This window comes from Salmo salar, chromosome ssa28 (assembly GCF_905237065.1).
Source record: "Salmo salar chromosome ssa28, Ssal_v3.1, whole genome shotgun sequence".
NCBI classification, from domain to species: domain Eukaryota; kingdom Metazoa; phylum Chordata; class Actinopteri; order Salmoniformes; family Salmonidae; genus Salmo; species Salmo salar.
In genome coordinates, this window is record NC_059469.1 from 29,050,641 (window position 1) to 29,070,302 (window position 19,662).

General features: G+C 40.9%; 1 protein-coding gene across 2 annotated transcripts in view; it reads left to right on the top strand.

The window, feature by feature from the left end:
• LOC106589828 (tetraspanin-15) overlaps window positions 1-14,007 on the top strand; it is a 36,438-nt gene extending 22,431 nt beyond the window's left edge. For both annotated transcript variants that reach the window (XM_014180213.2, XM_014180212.2), the window contains 3 exons: window positions 1,876-1,926; window positions 2,230-2,346; window positions 12,452-14,007. In XM_014180213.2, the coding sequence (XP_014035688.1) occupies window positions 1,876-1,926; window positions 2,230-2,346; window positions 12,452-12,625 (342 nt within the window). In that variant the 3' untranslated portion in view covers window positions 12,626-14,007. The remainder of the gene's footprint in view (window positions 1-1,875; window positions 1,927-2,229; window positions 2,347-12,451) is intronic.
• Window positions 14,008-19,662: the final 5,655 nt, after the last annotated feature.

Here is a 19,662-nt window from a genome sequence, read left to right on the forward strand (position 1 = left end):
AAGTACAAAGAGAACATAGGCAGGTGGGGACAGGGGGCTTATGCTGCCATGCCGCTGTAAGAGGATCTGGCTCTCAATCCTAATATGTTGTTCTGATGGCTCTCAATCCTAATATGTTGTCCTGATTTTAAATGGCAAGGTAAAAAAAGACTGTCTATTTTATTTAACTGCTTATGGACATGCAAACCTTTTTGTCTAATGTCTCAAAGATTTCAAGTTTTAACCTGTGGCCGAAATAGCAAGTCAAAATGTGCATGCTTTCTAATTCAAGCTTATGATTTTCTCCAGCTGTGCACCCCTGACCTTTCTCCATATATATTTGTTCTTAACTGACTTGCCTAGTTAAATAAAGGTTACATTTAAAAAATAAATATATATATATAGTCAGTCAGTCGCTGGGATCTGAGATATAGTAGCAGAGAACCTAGAGGGAAAATCCCCCACCCATCTGGCTTAATGTATTCTCTAAACTCCAGATATTGACACCTCACAAGGCTTCACAGAAAAGCGTGAGACAAAAAATCTTGCGTTGTTTGTCCACAATTAAAATCCGGTCTCTGAAGGGAATAAAAAACAGTCAGGAACATGTCTGTCTTAGTTGTTGTCGTTTTATGCCAAGCATAAATTCGGTCTATTGACATTTCAAATGCCTCTACTTGGCAACTCTCCTGAAGTTTCCATATTTAAAAAAACTAATCATTTTTTAAAAAGCCTGTCAAAATGCCCATGGGCTGGCTATCATATCACATTTTCTCCTCCATGGTAGCTGTCATTATTGAGCAAAAATATTGAAAGACCACTATTGTTGTTTTCTGAACATGCACAGTTGCTCAGGGATATTTCCGTCAAAATACCCTGAATAATGTATACCTTTATCATTCAAGTGGAATTAATTCAAGTAAAATATAATGGACAACTTCTAACAGCATCATTTTGTCTATAAAAAGAGGTAGGTGTCTGTTTTTGAGGAAAAAAGCTGAAGCTAGTAGATTTCTCTGGTGTAGGTCATTCAGGGCTACATTGATGAGTTGTGTGTTTTCCCTCACTTATTATATACTGTTTGTACCTTTTTAATAAATTATGTGGATTGTGGGGCCCTGCAGGAGTTTTGGCAATGTTTAACAACTTGTTTCAACTTGCCTTTTCTTTCAAAAATGTTGAAAAACTGAGCATTCTGTCGCATTGCTTACTAATATATAAATCAAGGTCTTAGCTAATGTTTTAAATGAGGTTTATTGATTGCTCTTTTGAGCTTGTCCTCTGGCTGGACATTGGGCTACATATCCATTGTGTAAATCATTTGAACATGCCGAGTTTTGCGTTGGCTTGTGTTTTGCGTTCCCTAATGCGATGACTGACTTTTGTGAACTCTCTCTCTCTGAGGGATAATGGCTATGTAGCTATTAGCTGGACTCCCACGAGCCAAGTAGCCTGAAATCCAGAACCTGTTTTGCTGACATTCCACTCCTTGTACTCTGTGTAGTTAGCATGACAAGGAGTGGAATGTTTGCCCAAGCTACTATCTAAAGGGCTTAACTTCTAAAATAGTTCAACTACACCAGGGCTTCTGAGCCTGTTTGACATGAGATCTAATATTTCTAACATCTGTTTAGAAGATCGACAAGTCAAAGGGTTCCCACGTTTAGACATTTTATTAACTTTCCCACAACTTTGTACACACAAGCATCAAGCTGTTTGACTTTGTTTGAGAAAAGCAAGTGGAGATTGTAGAGGAGATTCTTCAAAATGCTGAATTATTTGAATAATCCTCATCAAAAGATGTATCCTAACTTCAAATATGCTTGTGTAACCTGCCAATAATGTTCTGAAATATGTTACATCCCTTTGACATAGTATTATCTTGCTCCTTTTCAGCCTAATGAAGTTGCCAACACACTATGTGGATATAAGGTCCTTGAAAATGAGGTAAGACTTGTCTGATCGAAATGTTCTCTCAATGCGTCTCACCAGCTCAATTTCTAAATGTGAAAGTCTAAATGTGAAATGTATGTGTACCGCTGTCATACAAAGGAACATTGCCGACCAATAACCAAAGTGTCAAATTAATCTTTTGCTTTTTAAACATATCTGAAAGACCATATCACACACATCAATCACACATATTCATAGCTGCGGGAAGTAGTGGTGCTGAGGATGCTGCAGCACCCCTATCCCCATAAAGGCCTGCCATTTACATGTTTACACTGTACATTCTGTCCCTCCTGTCAGAGGCTGGCCTTGCAGGGAGTCATCTACATCAGAGGTTGTACTGATGCGGTCTTCATCTGGTTAATGGATAACTATAAGATAATGGCTGGCTTGCTGCTTGGCATCTTATTACCCCAGGTAAGAGTTAACCACCATGTCAGACTGACATCTGATGTCCACCAATATTACACAATGAATGATTAACGACGTCGTAGGCTCAACTTTGGTTAATGGCTTTAGCAGAAGGCAGGTACGGGTTTCCACATAACGGTTTTAAAAAATGGCAGTGATTATTGACAAATGGAAAGTATTCAGTTACCGTAAATTCCGGACTATAAACCGCAACTTTTTTCCCAGGCTTTGAACCTCGCGGCTTAAACAATGACGTGGCTAATATATGGATTTTTCCCGCTTTCAAATAAAAAAAAAAACACATTCTGTGACATGCTCAGTTTTTTTGGCGGCATGAAGCTTTCATTAGACCAATCAAATTGCCGAACGGGTTAAGGTCAAACAACTTTTTTGTTTACTGTTTAGATTAAATCGAGCGCTCTCAAACTTCCCATCATTCTGATTACGGTAGTCATTTTGTCACCCTCATCATGGCAAAGACACGGAGAAATGCATATGATGCAGCTTTCAAGTTGAAGGCGATTGATCTGGCTGTTGGAAAAGGAAATAGAGCTGCTGCACGGGAGCTTGGTCTTAATGAGTCGGTGATAAGACGTTGGAAACAGCAGCGTGAGAAATTGACTCAGTGCAAAAAGACAACTAAAGCTTACTGCAAATTTTTTATTTTTTGGTACAAGCTGTGTTTCGTTAAAGCCTGTGTAAAGTTAATTTGTTTCAATGTACCGGTAGGCACCTGCGGTTCATAGACATGTGCGGCTTATTTATGTTCAAAATAAATTTAAAAAAATAATTCCGTGGGTGCGGCTTATATTCAGGTGCGCTTAATAGTCCGGAAATTACGGTATATTGTGAGCTCTTTCATATTTGATTTAGGAAATCACTTTAGAAATAGTTTTAGTTAATAAATGTATCCTATTACACAGATTTTTGTGGTGGAGTTTATCGGTTTCTATAATGGACTCATATCTATAATGGTCTTATATACTGTTGAAGTCAGAAGTTTACATACACTTAGGTTGGAGTCATTAAAACTAGTTTTTCAACCACTCCACAAATATCTTGTTAACAAACTATAGTTTTGGCAAGTTGGTTAGGACATCTACTTTGTGCATGACACAAGTAATTTTTCCAACAACTGTTTACAGACAGATTATTTCACTTACAATTCACTGTATCCCAATTCCAGTGGGTCAGAAGTTTACATCCACTAAGTTGACTGTGCCTTTAAACAGCTTGGAAAATTCCAGAAAATTATGTCATGGCTTTAGAAGCTTCTGTTAGGGTAATTGACATCATTTGAGTCAATTGGAGGTGTACCTGTGGATGTATTTCAAGGTCTACCTTCAAACTCAGTGCCTTTTTGCTTGACATCATGGGAAAATCAAAAATCATCCAAGACATCAGAAAAAAAATGTAGACCTCCACAAGTCGGGTTCATCCTTGGGAGCAATTTTCAAACGCCTGTAGGTATCTATATCCATAGTAAAATGAGTCCTATATCGACAAAAGCTGAAAGGCCGCTCAGCAAGGAAGAAGCCACTGCTCCAAAACTGCCATAAAAAAGCCAGACTACGGTTTGCAACTGCACATGGGGACAAATGTCGTACTTTTTGGAGAAATGTCCTCTGGTCTGATGAAACAAAAATAGAACTGTTTGGCCATAATGACCATCGTTGGAGGAAAAAGGGGAAGGCTTGCAAGCCGAAGAACACCATCCCAACTGTGAAGCACGGGGGTGGCAGCATCATGTTGTGCGGGTCCTTTGCTGCAGGAGGGACTTCACAAAATAGATGGCATCATGAGGAAAGAAAATGATGTGGCTATATTGAAGCAACATCTCAAGATGGCAGCGTAGCCTAGTGGTTAGAGTGTTGGACTAGTAACCGAAAGGTTGCAAGTTCGAATCCCTGAGCTGACAAGGTACAAAAAAAAAAAAGACATCAGTCAGGAAGTTAAAGCTTGGTCGCAAATGGGTCTTCCAAATGGATAATGACCCCAAGCATACTTCCAAAGTTGTGGCAAAATGGCTGAAGGACAACAAAGTCAAGGTATTGGAGTGGCCATCACAAAGCCCTGACCTCAATCCCATAGAAAATTTGTGGGCAGAACTGAAAAAGTGTTTGCGAGCAAGGAGGACTACAAACCTGACTCAGGTACACCAGCTCTGTCAGGAGGAATAGGCCAAAATTCACCCAACTTATTGTGGGAAGCTTGTGGAAGGCTACCTGAAACGTTTGACCCAAGTTAAACAATTTAAAGACGATGCTACCAAATACTAATTGAGTGTATGTAAAGTTCTGACCCACTGGGAATGTGATGAAATGAATAAATCATTCTCTCTACTATTACTCTGACATTTCACATTCATAAAATAAAGTGGTGATCCTAACTGACCTAAAACAGGGCATTTTTACTAGGATTAAATGTCAGGAATTGTGAAACTGAGTTTAAATGTATTTGGCTAAGGTGTATGTAAACTTCCGACTTCAACTATATCAATAATGGCCTCATCTACAGTGGTCTCATATATCTCGACTAGAGAGGAGGATGCATCCTCCTTATCAGTTTCAAGTCATAGATTGGCACATGGGACACTTTCTATTGGTTTCCAATTCCATGTCCATATTATCAAGGACAGAGGGAAAATAGGACAAATGTGCAACATTGAATTTACACCTTCAGATTCTGTGAGCGTAGTTTCTCAGATCTTATTAAGAGCTTTTTGAGTTATTCTAGCTGTTGGCACAAATAGAACTAATGGGAGCTGGCAGGGTGAAAAATGCCTTACAATACCGCCTGTTTTTTCGCAATTACTTCAGAACTGCGGCAAGCAGCTCGGACATAAGGTAATATTATGAAACAGGGCTCCATGAGAGTCCTTTAGGTACCTTTTGGCAAACTCCTAGTGGGCTGTCTTGTGCCTTTTTTTACTGAGGAGTGGCTTCTGTCTCGCAACTACCATAAAGGGCTGATTGGTGAAGGGCTGCAGAGATGGTTGTCCTTCTGGAAGGTTCTCTCATCTCAACAGAGGAACTCTGGATCTCTGTCAGTGACCATCAGGTTCTTGGTTACCTCCCTGACCAAGGCCCTTCTCCCCCGATTGCTCAGTATGCCTGGGCGGCCAGCTCCAGGAAGAGTCTTGGTGGTTCCAAACGACATCTTTCATTTAAGAATGATGGAGGCCACTGTGTCCTTGGGGACCTTCAATGCTGCAGACATATTTTGGTGCCCTTCCCCAGATCTGTGCCTCGACACAATCCTGTCTTGGAGCTCTACGGACAATTCCTTTGACCTCATGGCTTGGTTTTTGCTCTGACGTACACTGTCAACTGTGGGACCTTATATAGACAGGCGCGTGCTTTTCCAAATCATGTCCAATCAATTGAATATACCACAGATGGACTCCAATCAAGTTGGAGAAACATCTCAAGGATAATCAATGGAAACAGGATGCAGCTGAGCTCAATTTCGAGTCTCATAGCAAAGGGTCTGAATACTTGTGTAAATTAGGTATTGTTTAAAAAAAAATGTATTATACATTTGCCAACATGTCTAAAAACCTGTTTTCGCCTTGTCAGTATGGGGTATTGTGTCTAGATTGAGATGTTTTAAAATGTAATCCATTTCAGAATAAGGCTGTAATGTAACAAAATGTGCAAAAGTCAAGGGGTCTAAATACTTTCCAAATGCACTGTATATCCATTCGGGAATATGAGTGCGTTTGGCATGCTGGATGAGCCTCCCAGTTAGGAATGGAAGACATATTTGGTTTATCTCCCCATACACATTAATTCCCTATGGAGACAACTTAAAGCTTTGTTGTTTTCTACAGTGTCCCATAAACTGGTCAAGGGGTCTAAATACTTTCCAAATGCACTGTATATCCATTCGGGAATATGAGTGCGTTTGGCATGCTGGATGAGCCTCCCAGTTAGGAATGGAAGACATATTTGGTTTATCTCCCCATACACATTAATTCCCTATGGAGACATAACTTAAAGCTATGTTGTTTTCTACATGTCCCATAAACTGGCCAAGACAGAGCAGTATTTCCACAGCAGTGAGTCTTGCGTGTATAACTTGTTCCACCCTTACAGCTGAGAACTAATCATGAGGCTGTTTTGGGGTAAGGGAGGTTGGGGGACATAAGCAAGAACCTTCTCAATAACTGACTTGAGCTGAATACATTGAAGAAATCTATTGTTGTCCATGTAGGTTCGATGTTGAAGCCTCTCTGTTGAAGTGGGACCTTGATGAGTAAGGGAACCTGAAGGGCTTCCTTGTTTGTAACTTACATGCTCATCTACCATAGCTGTGGTACTTAAGTCCGGAAGGAACATTTTCTCCTGCAGCCGGTGAAAATGCAGATGAGAAGGTGTTTCGTAAATAGTCCCACGAGCCTTGCTTCACTACATGCGCCATAAAATGTCCTGTTAATTATCTATGTTTTATTAACAATATTACCACTTGTATCTTGTAGAAAAAGGGATGGAGAGCGCGACAGGGATACACATTTGTAGATATTTAAAGATGGAGGTTGTTCTTTGGTTACCACTAATAAGTTTGAAAATTGTATGTGTCTCTTTGAAACTTTGTTGTGAAGGGCAGAATACGTCACATGTTAATTATGTGTCCAAATGCAATCTGCTCCTCTGAAAACAATGAATACAATTTTAAGTTATTCTAGAGAGACTTTTGTTTTTATAAATATTAAATAATTAGAATTCTTTATTGGTAGCTACATCCCCCCCACCCCAATAATTTTGAGCCAATTAACAAAATACTACAGCTCTCCTTTCAAAACAAAACCCCCTGGGCACAGATGTCATTTGTCTATCAGATGTCTATTTTTATTTACATTTGGTTGAGTTGTCAACTAACCTGAATTCAAGTCAAATCAACAAAAAATGTCACCATGACATTGGATTTAGGTTAAACGTTGGGTGAAAAAAATATAATATTCCCTTACATTGATGACTTTTTGTATATCCAATCAGTTTTCCACGTTGATTCAATGTCATTTCATAAATATATACAGTACCAGTCAAGTTTGGACACACCTACTCATTCCAGGGTTTCTTTTATTTTTACTATACAAAGGGGTTGAATACTTACTGACTCAAGACATTTCAGGGTTGTTTTATTTTTAATTAATTAGTAAAACATTTTTTTAAACATAATTCCACTTTGACATTATGGTAAGCCCCAGTGACCAATAATCTAAATTGAATTACTTTCAAGTTCAGGCTGTAACACAACAAAATGTGGAAAAAGTCAAGCGGTGTGAATACTTTCTGAAGGCACTGTATATGGTTCCCCATATTGACAATCACATGTAGCATTGGAGGGAACAAAACTTGGAGGGTATTGACTAAAGACAGCTTTTGACTAAAGACAGTATTGACTAAAGAGAGCTATTTCTCACAGTAAGTGGCTGTAAAAAGGGTTAAGTCTTCTGACTGGCACTTTTAATCATTAAATCCATTGTTTACTCACATTCTATTGATTGGAAGGAGCTGTGGCTGCCTGTCTATGGGAATAAATGATGATCTCTATCACCTGAAGCTACAGTACATGTACAGTGAGGGGGGAAAAAGTATTTGATCCCCTGCTGATTTTGTACGTTTGCCCACTAATTTTAATGGTAAGTTTATTTGAACAGTGAGAGACAGAATAACAACAAAAAAATCCAGAAATGCATGTCAAAAATGTTATAAATTGATTTGCATTTTAATGAGGGAAATAAGAATTTGACCCCCTCTCAGTCAGAAAGATTTCTGGCTCCCAGGTGTCTTTTATACAGGTAACGGGCTGAGATTAGGAGCACACTCTTAAAGGGAGTGCTCCTAATCTCAGTTTGTTACCTGTATAAAAGAAACCTGTCCACAGAAGCAATCAATCAATCAGATTCCAAACTCTCCACCATGGCCAAGACCAAAGAGCTCTCCAAGGATGTTAGGGACAAGATTGTAGACCTACACAAGGCTGGAATGGGCTACAAGACCATCGCCAAGCAGCTTGGTGAGAAGGTGACAACAGTTGGTGCGATTTATTCGCAAATGGAAGAAACACAAAATAACTGTCAATCTCCCTCGGCCTGGGGCTCCATGCAAGATCTCACCTTGTGGAGTTGCAATGATCATGAGAACGGTGAGGAATCAGCCCAGAACTACACGGGAGGATCTTGTCAATGGTCTCAAGGCAGCTGGGACCATAGTCACCAATAAAACAATTGGTAACACACTATGCTGTGAAGGACTGAAATCCTGCAGCGCCCGCAAGGTCCCCCTGCTCAAGAAAGCACACATGCATGCCCATCTGAAGTTTGCCAATGAACATCTGAATGATTGAGGACAACTGGGTGAAAATGTTGTAGTCAGATGAGACCAAAATGGAGCTCTTTGGCATCAACTCAACTCGCCGTGTTTGGAGGAGGAGGAATGCTGCCTATGACCCCAAGAACACCATCCCCACCGTCAACATGGAGGTGGAAACATTATGCTTTGGGGGTGTTTTTCTGCTAAGGGGACAGGACAACTTCACCGCATCAAAGGGACGATGGACGGGGCCATGTACAGTCAAATCTTGGGTGAGAACCTCCTTCCCTCAGCCAGGGCATTGAAAATGGTTCGTGGATGGGTATTCCAGCATGGCAATGACCCAAAACACACGGCCAAGGCAACAAAGGAGTGGCTCAAGAAGAAGCACATTAAGGTCCTGGAGTGGCCTAGCCAGTCTCCAGACCTTAATCCCATTAGAAAATCTGTGGCGGGAGCTGAAGGTTCGAGTTGCCAAACGTCAGCCTCGAAACCTTAATGACTTGGAGAAGATCTGCAAAGAGGAGTGGGACAAAATCCCTCCTGAGATGTGTGCAAACCTGGTGGCCAACTACAAGAAACGTCTGACCTCTGATTACCAACAAGGGGTTTTGCCACCAAGTACTAAGTCATGTTTTGCAGAGGGGTCAAATACTTATTTCCCTCATTAAAATGCAAATCAGTTTAAACATTTTTGACATGTGTTTTTCTGGATTTTGCTGCTGTTATTCTGTCTCTCGCTGTTCAAATAAACCTACCATTAAAATTATAGACTGATCATTTCTTTGTCGGAGGGCAAACGTACAAAATCAGCAGGGGATCAAATACTTTTTTCCTTCACTGTAGGCAAAAGTGAGTTGTCGAATGAAGTTTTTCCCTGAGATCCCATATGTTATTGATTTGAGGGTATTTCTATTGAGCTACTAATGCTTTGTTGACATTGCCACATAGGATTAATCATTCGATGTAATCTAGTCATTTGAGCAATCCTCCCACATACTGTACATTATATACTTCGAGACTGTGTCTGATAAAATTAGGGTTTTTTTCATAGACGGGTTGGTTGTTTAGCAACAAAACCGTTTCATGCGCAACTATGGGGCTAAACAGACAGCGTTGGTTTAGATTGTTGAAAATGTAAATACATTTGCACCAATCAGCACTTGTCTCTCAAATACATTGTTACAATTAGTGAGTAGTTAGCGAATTTGAGTTAAAACTAAAATCAGTTCAAACACCTCAAAACAAGACAACGACAAGCTAAAACTAGCTGAAACGAGGCACCTACGATTCCTCACATGGCAACTTCTTGTCATTGTTGCTAGCTATCTGGCCATCCAGAATCACAACAACACATGGACTTCTGCCTTATTGAAGCGTGCACATCGTTTTCTAGAAGTTGTCAGATACCTGTTTATTTGAAACAGGCCAAGGTTGAACAAGTGGACAGACAGCCTTAGATTTGATTAGCCATCTGTTCAAGACTTGGGGGACACTTTTTTTATGTCTGCGTTTCAGACCCCTCAGTCAATGAGTTATGAAACTAAAATGATATAGCTGTCTTGACTTGCTGGCTACAGCACTTCTACTGATGTTATGTTGAATACTTTCAACATACACCCATAAGGATACCGTCTAAGAAAGTCATTGTTCATACATTCTTAACCTGAGCTTTTTACCTCAACATGGTGTAGATGTACTGTATGGGTTATTTCATGCGTTCTGCACAGTTCTTCTTAAGAGTAAAGTCAGATGCTCTGCAGTGTGATTTGCTATAGAAATTGTGGGGCTGCTGGCAGTAAGAGAACATAATGTAGCTTAAGCTCTAGAATCAACACAAGCTGTGGCTGTCTGTTCATACATCATTGTAGCTCTCGTCTGTCTCAGGTCTGTGCTTTTGGTTAAATGCATGCTTCAGACAATTATTTTAAGTTTTTGAAATGTATTTTGTATCAAGGACAGAACAAATTGCTTATTGACAACCCCCTCCCCCAAAGAAAAAAAGGCAGTGGTCGGTAATGCACTGTAGATCCAAAGTACCCCAATCTTTCTCACTCAACGTCAACAAAACAATGGAGATGCTCGTGGACTTCAGGAAACAGCAGATGGAGCACCCCCCTATCCACATCGAAGGGACAGCAGTGGAGAAGGTGGAAAGTTTTAAGTTCCTCTGCGTACACATCAACGACAAACTCAAATGGTCCACCCACACAGACATTGTGGTGAAGAAGGCGCAACAGCGCCTTTTCAACCTCAGGAGGCTGAAGAAATTTGGCTTGTCACCCAAAACCCTGACTAACTTTTACAGATCCACAAACGAGAGCATCCTGTCGGGCTGTACGGCAATTGCTCCGCCCTCAACCGCAAGGCTCTCGAGAGGGTGGTGCGGTCTGCACAACGCATCACTGGGGGCAAACTACCTGCCCTCCATGACACCTATAGCACCCCGATGTCACAGGAAGGCAAAAAAGATCATCAAAGACAACCACCCGAGCCACTGCCTGTTCACACCACTACCATCCAGAAGGCGAGGTCAGTACAGGTGCATCGAAGCTGGGACCGAGAGACTGAAGAACAACTTCTATCTCAAGGCCGTCAGACTGCCTAACAGCTATCACCAACTCCAAGAGGCTGCTGCCTACATGGAGACCCAATCACTGGCCACTTTAACAAATGGATCACTAGTCACTTTAAACAATGCCACTTTAAATAATGCCACTTTAATAATGTTTACGTATCTTACATTACTCATATGTATATACTGTATTTTATACCATCTATTGCACCTTGCCTATGCCGCTCGGCCATCGCTCATCCATATACCGTAATTTCCGGACTATTAAGCGCACCTGAATATAAACCGCACCCACAGAATTTAAAAAAATATATTATTTTGAACATAAATAAGCCGCACATGTCTATAAGCCGAAGGTGCCTACCGGTACATTGAAACAAATGAACTTTACACAGGCTTTAACAAAACACGGCTTGTAACAAAAATAAATAGGTTTTAACGAAACACGGCTTGTAACAAAAAATGTAAAATTAGCAGTAAGCTTTAGTTGTCTTTTTGCACTGAGTCAATTCCTCACGCTGCTGTTTCCAACGTCTTATCATCGACTCATTAAGACCAAGCTCCCGTGCAGCAGCTCTATTTCCTTTTCCAACAGCCAGATCAATCGCCCTTCAACTTGAAAGCTGCATCATATGCATTTCTCCGTGTCTTTGCCATGATGAGGGTGACAAAATGACTACCGTAATCAGAATGATGGGAAGTTTGAGAGCGCTCGATTTAATCTAAACAGTAAACAAAAAAGTTGTTTGACCTTAACCCGTTCGGCAATTTGATTGGTCTAATGAAAGCTTCGTGCCGCCAAAAAACTGAGCACGTCACAGAATGTTTTTATTTTTAGAAAAAAAAATTGAAAGCGGGAAAAATCCATATATTAGCCGCGTCATTGTTTAAGCCGCGAGGTTCAAAGCCTGGGAAAAAAGTTGCGGCTTATAGTTCGGAATTTACAGTATTTACATGTACATATTCTCATTCACCCCTTTTTAGATTTGTGTGTATTAGATAGTTGTTGGGGAACTGTTAGATATTACTGTACAATCAGAACCAGAAGCTCACGCATTTTGCTACATTTGTTTTAACATCTGCTAACCATGTGTATGTGACAAATACAATTTGATTTGACATTGAACTAGTGCTTGCTAAAGCAAGGTCATCTTACCCAAGGGTGTAGTTCAAGATTCCTATTTTCCATCTCTGACTCTGAATCTCCTTGTGTTTGCAGTTCTTGGGCGTGATCATTTGCTGGCTCTACATCACACGAGTGGAGGATGCCATTGCTGAGTATGGTAACTACCAGGATGGACTGCTGGACGCAGGGGACAGTGATGGCTTCAGGGAACCCAAGAAGCAGAGCAGAATGGTCAAATGTTGCAGGTGCATGCCAGAGATTGACTGAGCGTGCCTCATGTTATCTAACTAGCCTAAAACACTGCTGTGCCTGCCTAAGCCTTCCAACACACTGGAGCTATCAGCTCCAGTTTTACAACCACTGTTCAGAGACCTTTTAGTGTGTGTTTTTAGTTCTATTCAGGGATTGTTTGTTTTTTCAGGGGTTCATTTATTAAGGTTTTATTAGGATGGAAGGGTATACATACCGGTATGTGCCTGTGCTGTGTGAAAAAGAAATCGCTTTTTGTTAATATTTTTTTCCCCTCATTGGTGAAATGTCGATTTTATATATAGATTTACAGCAAAAAAATTACATTCTGTCATACTAAATACAAATATGTAGCTCACTAGCCAGTCTCTCATAGGAATACCAATATTTCAATCATTATTACCTCAGACTCCTGTATTAATGCCAATTAATTAAATGGGACATTTTTAGCTGTTCAAAGAGATATATTTTCTATGGTGAATTTTATGGAGGGTACCTACCTATACTTTCATAATCATTGGAGATGTCATGGGTTCAACACATTAAAGGAGTAGTTTGGGATTTTGGCAATGAGGACCTCCATCTACTTCCCCAGAGTCCGATTAACTCGTGGACACCATTTGTATGTACATGCGTGCAGTTTTAAGGAAGTAATTAACTAGCATTAGCACAATTGTTATCTAGCGTTAGCGCAATGACTGGATGCTAGCTATTTGCGTAAACTTCCAGTCATTGCGCTAACGCTAGTTAGCCTTGGCTCGCGAAACTACCTTTTAACGTCCTTTTATACTGGACTTCCATGAGTTCATCTGACTCTGGGGAAGTAAATAAAGGGCCTCTGCTAAAATCACGAACTATCCCTTTAATGGTTTATGTGAGTAAAAATCGAATTAACTTACAGTAAGTTTATGGTCAGTCACACAATGTGGCTTCATTTGAGTTAGGAATACCAATGTTGTTAATGATGTACAACATACACATGGTCTGTTGTCCACATTTTCTTATGATTTTGTACTGTTAAATGGTTTGGAAGCTACGTTTTATGGCTTTGCTCAGTCAGTGACATTTACCTGTTGTGGGATCTGCTAGTGAGCCTCTTAAGCTCTTCGCAGAGCAGCATCATGTACTTGGTCTTCCTGCCAATGATTGTATACAGTATCAGTCGAAAGTTTGGACACACCTACTCATTCTAGGGTTTTTCTTAATTTTTTACTATTTTCTACATCGTAGAATAATAGTGAAGACATCAACTATGAAATAACACATGGAATCATGTAGTAACCAAAAAAGTGTTAAACAAATCAAAATATATTTTATATTTGAGATTCTTCAAAGTACCTTTGCCTTGATGACAGCTCTGCACACTCTTGGCATTCTCCCAACCAGCTTCATGAGGTAGTCACCTGGAATGCATTTTAATTAACATGTGTTCCTTGTTAAAAGTTAATTGGTGGAATTTCTTTCCTTAATGCGTTTGAGCCAATCAGGTGTGTTGTGACAAGGTAGGGGTGGTATACAGACGATATCCCTATCTGGTAAAAGACCAAGTCCATATTATGGCAAGAACAGCTCAAATAAGCAAAGAGAAATGACAGTCCATCATTAATTTAAGACACGAAGGTCAGTCAATGTGGAAAATGTCAAGAACTTTGAACGTTTCTTCAAGTGCAGTCGCAAAAACCAAGCGCTATGATGAAACTGGCTCTCGTGAGGACCGCCACAGGAAAAGAAGACCCAGAGTTACATCTACTGCAGAGAATAAGTTTATTAGAGTTACCAGCATCAAAAATTGCAGCCCAAATAAATGCTTCATAGAGTTCAAGTAACAGACACATCTCAACATCAGCTGTTCAGAGGAGACTGTGAATCAAGCCTTCACGGTTAAATTGCTGCAAAGAAACCACTACTAAAGGACACCAATAATAAGAAGAGACTTGCTTGGGACAAGAAACACGAGCAATGGACAATAGACCGGTGGAAATCTGTCCTTTAGTCTGATGACTCCAAATTGGAGATTTTTTGGGTTTCAACCGCCATGTCTTTGTGAGACGCAGAGTAGGTGAACAGATGATCTCCGCATGTGTGGTCCTACCGTGAAGCATGGAGGAGGAGGTGTGGGGGTGCTTTGCTGGTGACACTGTCAGTGATTTATGTTGAATTCAAGGCACACTTAACCAGCATGGCTACCACAGAATTCCGCAGCAATACACCATCCCATCTGGTTTGGGCTTAGTGGGACTATCATTTGTTTTTCAACAGGACCTCCAGGCTGTGTGTAAGGGCTATTTGACCAAGAAGGAGAGTGATGGAGTGCTGCATCAGATGACCTGGCCTCCACAATCACCTAACCTCAACCCAATTGAGATGGTTTGGAATGAATTGGACCGCAGAGTGAAGGAAAAGCAGCTAATAAGTGCTCATCATATATGGGAACTCCTTCACTGTTGGAAAAGCATTCCTCATGAAGCTGGTTGAGAGAATGCCAAGTGTGTTCAAAGCTGTCAAGGCAAAGGGTGGCTACTTTGAAGAATCTCAAATATAAAATATATTTGGATTTATATAACACTTTTTGGTTACTACATTATTCCATATGTGTTATTTCATCGTTTTTTTGACGTCTTCACAAAACCCTCAAAATGAGTAGGTCTGTCCAAGCTTTTGACTGGTACTGTATGTCTGTTAAAAGCATGGTCGTATGGGATTGCATGCCTAGTTTTAAAGGCTAGCTGTTACATACTTATTCAGACCATAAGTGCCATCCGCAGCCTGTTTCCATGGAAAAGGACTAAATGAGGTGGTTCTGAGACAGAACGATGAATGACTTCATATTTGAATCCATCCACACCAAATGGGAAGTCAAAAACAAATGTTCAACTTTCAAACTAATTTTCGACTCAAATTACATCAAATGAATGTCAGTCAAAGCTATTGATTATTTATTTGTGACAAACTTTTAAGGTGCCATCAGATTTTTTTTTTATCTTGCTTTGAAATCTTCTTACTGTTCAGTTGTGGTGGAGGTTATAAAGTTGTCTTTTTTTAACTTATGCTGTTTATTTTTTGGTGTGAGCTCACTGTAATACTTTTGAGCATTATCTAGTGATCTGGTGAATAAATAAATCATATTTACAGTCCTGTTGAGCAGCCTCTGTCGTGGCGTTTTTGGTTGCTCTTCCTGTCCTGCTGGTTTGTCTGCCTATGCAGAGGGCTGTGACACTAAATATTTGACTCTTTCATGGAGCCCAGCCCACCCAAAATAACCCTTGGTGTAATTGTTATTCTCTGTCCCACTACAAACCCATTAGTCATCATGAGTATACTTTAACCTCTTCAACATTTTCAAACACCTTTCTAACACAAAACCCATATTTGTTTTTTTCCATGATGCCTTCAGTTTTTCTCAAGACAAATACTGACATTTCTGCTAGAAATGTATGCCCTGTGTACTGTGCCGTTTTTACAGTTGTAGACATTCTTGCATGGTTTTTGTCATGACATCGAAGCATGTCCATCCAGTACCCTCACTCTCTCTCCCTTGTCTTTCACTGTTCTTTTATCTCTTTACCCTTCACTCACAATTAACATTGGCTGTAAAATGCTATGTACTGTTAGTGCTCCAATGGCCAAATGGCCATAAGTACAGATGAAACATCTAAATGACCATGTAGGACACCTAGAAAGCACCTTATAGCTTGTTCATGACACTTTTCAGCACTTGACCCCTTAACGACAGGATCATTTCACTTGATATTTATGTTACGTAATGTATGTATCGGGATTTGGTACACTTATTAAAATGTTTGTACAAATGTGTGACAGCCTGTCATTATTTGGCCCTGCCAGCAACACTGCAATTTTAACAGCAAAACATTAAAAATCAAAGTTTGTCACATGCGCTGAATACAACCTTACACTAGACCTTACAGTGAAATGCTTACTTACAAGCCCTAACCAACAGTGCAATTTTTAAGTAAAAAATAGGTATTAGGTAAACAATATATAAGTAAAGAAATACAAAATAAAAAAACACTAATATGACAGTGAACATTTCTCATGTACAACATTTTTTTTGTCAGCTATTGGATTTTGTACAACGGAGCATCTGGGGAAGTTCTATTTTAATCAGGAAAGTTCTGAAAATGGCCTGCAGCTAAAATCTGTACCCTTCTTTCCAGAGGAAGAATTAGGCCCTTAAGCCATCATTCTGCTGTCACATTTCAGAGATACTCCTTGGGAATTGAATTTTTTATTTCAGAAATGGTGCCCTGTGCCCACAGGATTTCTGTGGCACAACAAACAATTGTTCTTTTGTTTACACCACAATCAAGGAGGTGTCCTCTAAGGATGACACACACTCAATCATATACAGCCAAGGTGTCTTCCAGATTACTAACAGAGTTGGTGGGAACAAATTGCTTGTTTTGTCTACAGTTAAGTGGTTCTTAAAGTGGAAATTTGTCTCATCTTTGGGGGTTGTTATAGATGTCAGACAACACTCCTCCACTCTGCTTCCCGGGGACTCCTATTCATCCTTACTGTCTGTAGGACACCCATCCTCATCCCAACCACCACTGATATACTGATGGGCTTTCAGAGGACATCAAATGCATTGAGGACAAAAAGCATGTAGAATGACATCTAACATATTTCTATAAGTATCCAGTGTGTGTCATACTACTGTAAATACCCAGTCCTGTCTTGAAAAATAACATGTAAATGATTGGCTATAAATGAATGTGATATTTCTTATCAGGATTTTTAATTTTTTACGATAATTGAATTAAGCAAGTCACTTAAGAACAAATTCTTATTTACAATGACGGCCTATACCGGCCAAACCCGGACGACACTGGGCCAATTGCCGCCCTATTGGACTCCCAATCACGACTGGTTGCGATACAGCCTGATATCCCCATGGTACTGCTGGAGTTTTTCACTCAGTGGGGTGGAGTCATCGTATTTGTCATGTTTGTCTGATGATGATGTACGTGCCCTAAAAGAGATATCTTCATCTGTGGCGATGTTGCTATGGCTACTGTAAAACAAATAGTGGGAGCCTAATACGTCAAAGGATCCATAGATGGCAGAATGCCCATCAATTCACCTCTACACATAGTTGGACTAATGCCCATCACTTCCCATCTATGTACAGATGCACAAAACTGATTGTTTAACTCACTCATGCACTCTGATTGGTTAACTCACTCATGCAACATTTATTTCTATTAGAAGCTAATTTATGTCCAAGGACATCAAGCACATCATCTGGTAGGCGAGAGATCCGTTTCAGTTTTCTTCGGTTGCTTCAGTTTCTCTGTGTTTTTTCTAGGCCCTTTATAGTACAATGTTATTATTGTAGAAGCTACGTATGATATTAAGACAAATGGCTCATTCGATCTGCCTTTTCAAATGTATGGTTTATCTGTCTGCCCTCCGTGCACAGTCTGTGTTCTACCTGGTTGCTTGTCATCCAGGCTTGGGGGGTGGAGTGGGGATCAATGCTTCTGAAAAGATTACCAACCTGTGTCCTATTGTGGCATTCTACTTACCTGGGATAATACAATGCCCTTATCCCAGAGTCCACCTACTGTGTCTCTGTCCATAACAACCCTCCCTCACCAGGGACCAGGATCTCTCTCCATAACAACCCTCCCTCACCAGGGACCAGGATCTCTCTCCATAACGAACCTCCCTCACCAGGGACCAGGATCTCTCTCCATAACGAACCTCCCTCACCAGGGACCAGGATCTCTCTCCATAACGAACCTCCCTCACCAGGGACCAGAATCTCTCTCCATAACGAACCTCCCTCATCAGGGACCAGGATCTCTCTCCATAACAACCCTCACTCACCAGGCACCAGGATCTCTCTCCATAACAACCCTCCCTCACCAGGGACCAGGATCTCTCTCCATAACAACCCTCCCTCACCAGGGACCCGGATCTCTCTCCATAACGAACCTCCCTCACCAGGGACCAGGATCTCTCTCCATAACGAACCTCCCTCACCAGGGACCAGGATCTCTCTCCATAACAACCCTCCCTCACCAGGCACCAGGATCTCTCTCCATAACAACCCTCCCTCACCAGGCACCAGGATCTCTCTCCTTAACAACCCTCCCTCACCAGGGACCAGGATCTCTCTCCTTAACAACCCTCCCTCACCAGGGACCAGGATCTCTCTCCTTAACAACCCTCCCTCACCAGGGACCAGGATCTCTCTCCATAACAACCCTCCCTCACCAGGGACCAGGATCTCTCTCCATAACAACCCTCCCTCACCAGGGACCAGGATCTCTCTCCATAACAACCCTCCCTCACCAGGGACCAGGATCTCTCTCCATAACAACCCTCCCTCACCAAGCACAATGATCTCTCTCCATAACAACCCTTCCTCACCAGGGACCAGGATGTGTGAGTCAACACCCGTTTCAACCTATGACACAGCTCACTCGAGGCCTCTTTCATATCTTCTGACACGAGGAGGGGACTGGGGAGATATTAGACCAGCAGGTAGGAAAAATAGACTTATAACTTTGGTTTTCCACAAGAAATACTCTCTCCGATGGGGCTACCGTAGAGCAGTGGTTCTTGGGGACCCCCAGACGTTTTATAATGTTGTTGTAGCCTTGAACTAGCTCACCTGATTCACCTAATCAAGGGCTTGATGATTAGCTGACAAGTTGAATCAGGTGTGTTAGGTGTGGAATAGTTAACGGCTGGGGTTCCCCGAGAAGAGGTTTGAGAACGACTGCCCTAGAAGATGTGATTAACGTACATGTGATTAACTCCGTGTGGGATGAATCGTGTGATTAATAACACCTGCACTTGTCTTTTCTTACTAGCACTGACTTTATTGAGGAAAAATTTGACATACTATGACTGAGATGGTGAGATCGCACTGCAGTGGATACAGGCTCCTGACCGATTCAATTTTACAGGCTCCTGACCGATTCTGCTCTCTGCGTTGTTGGGAGGGGCCCGTAAGTACGCATTTCACTGTTAGTCTACACTTGTTGTTTACAAAGCAAATGAAACATAACATTTAATTTGAT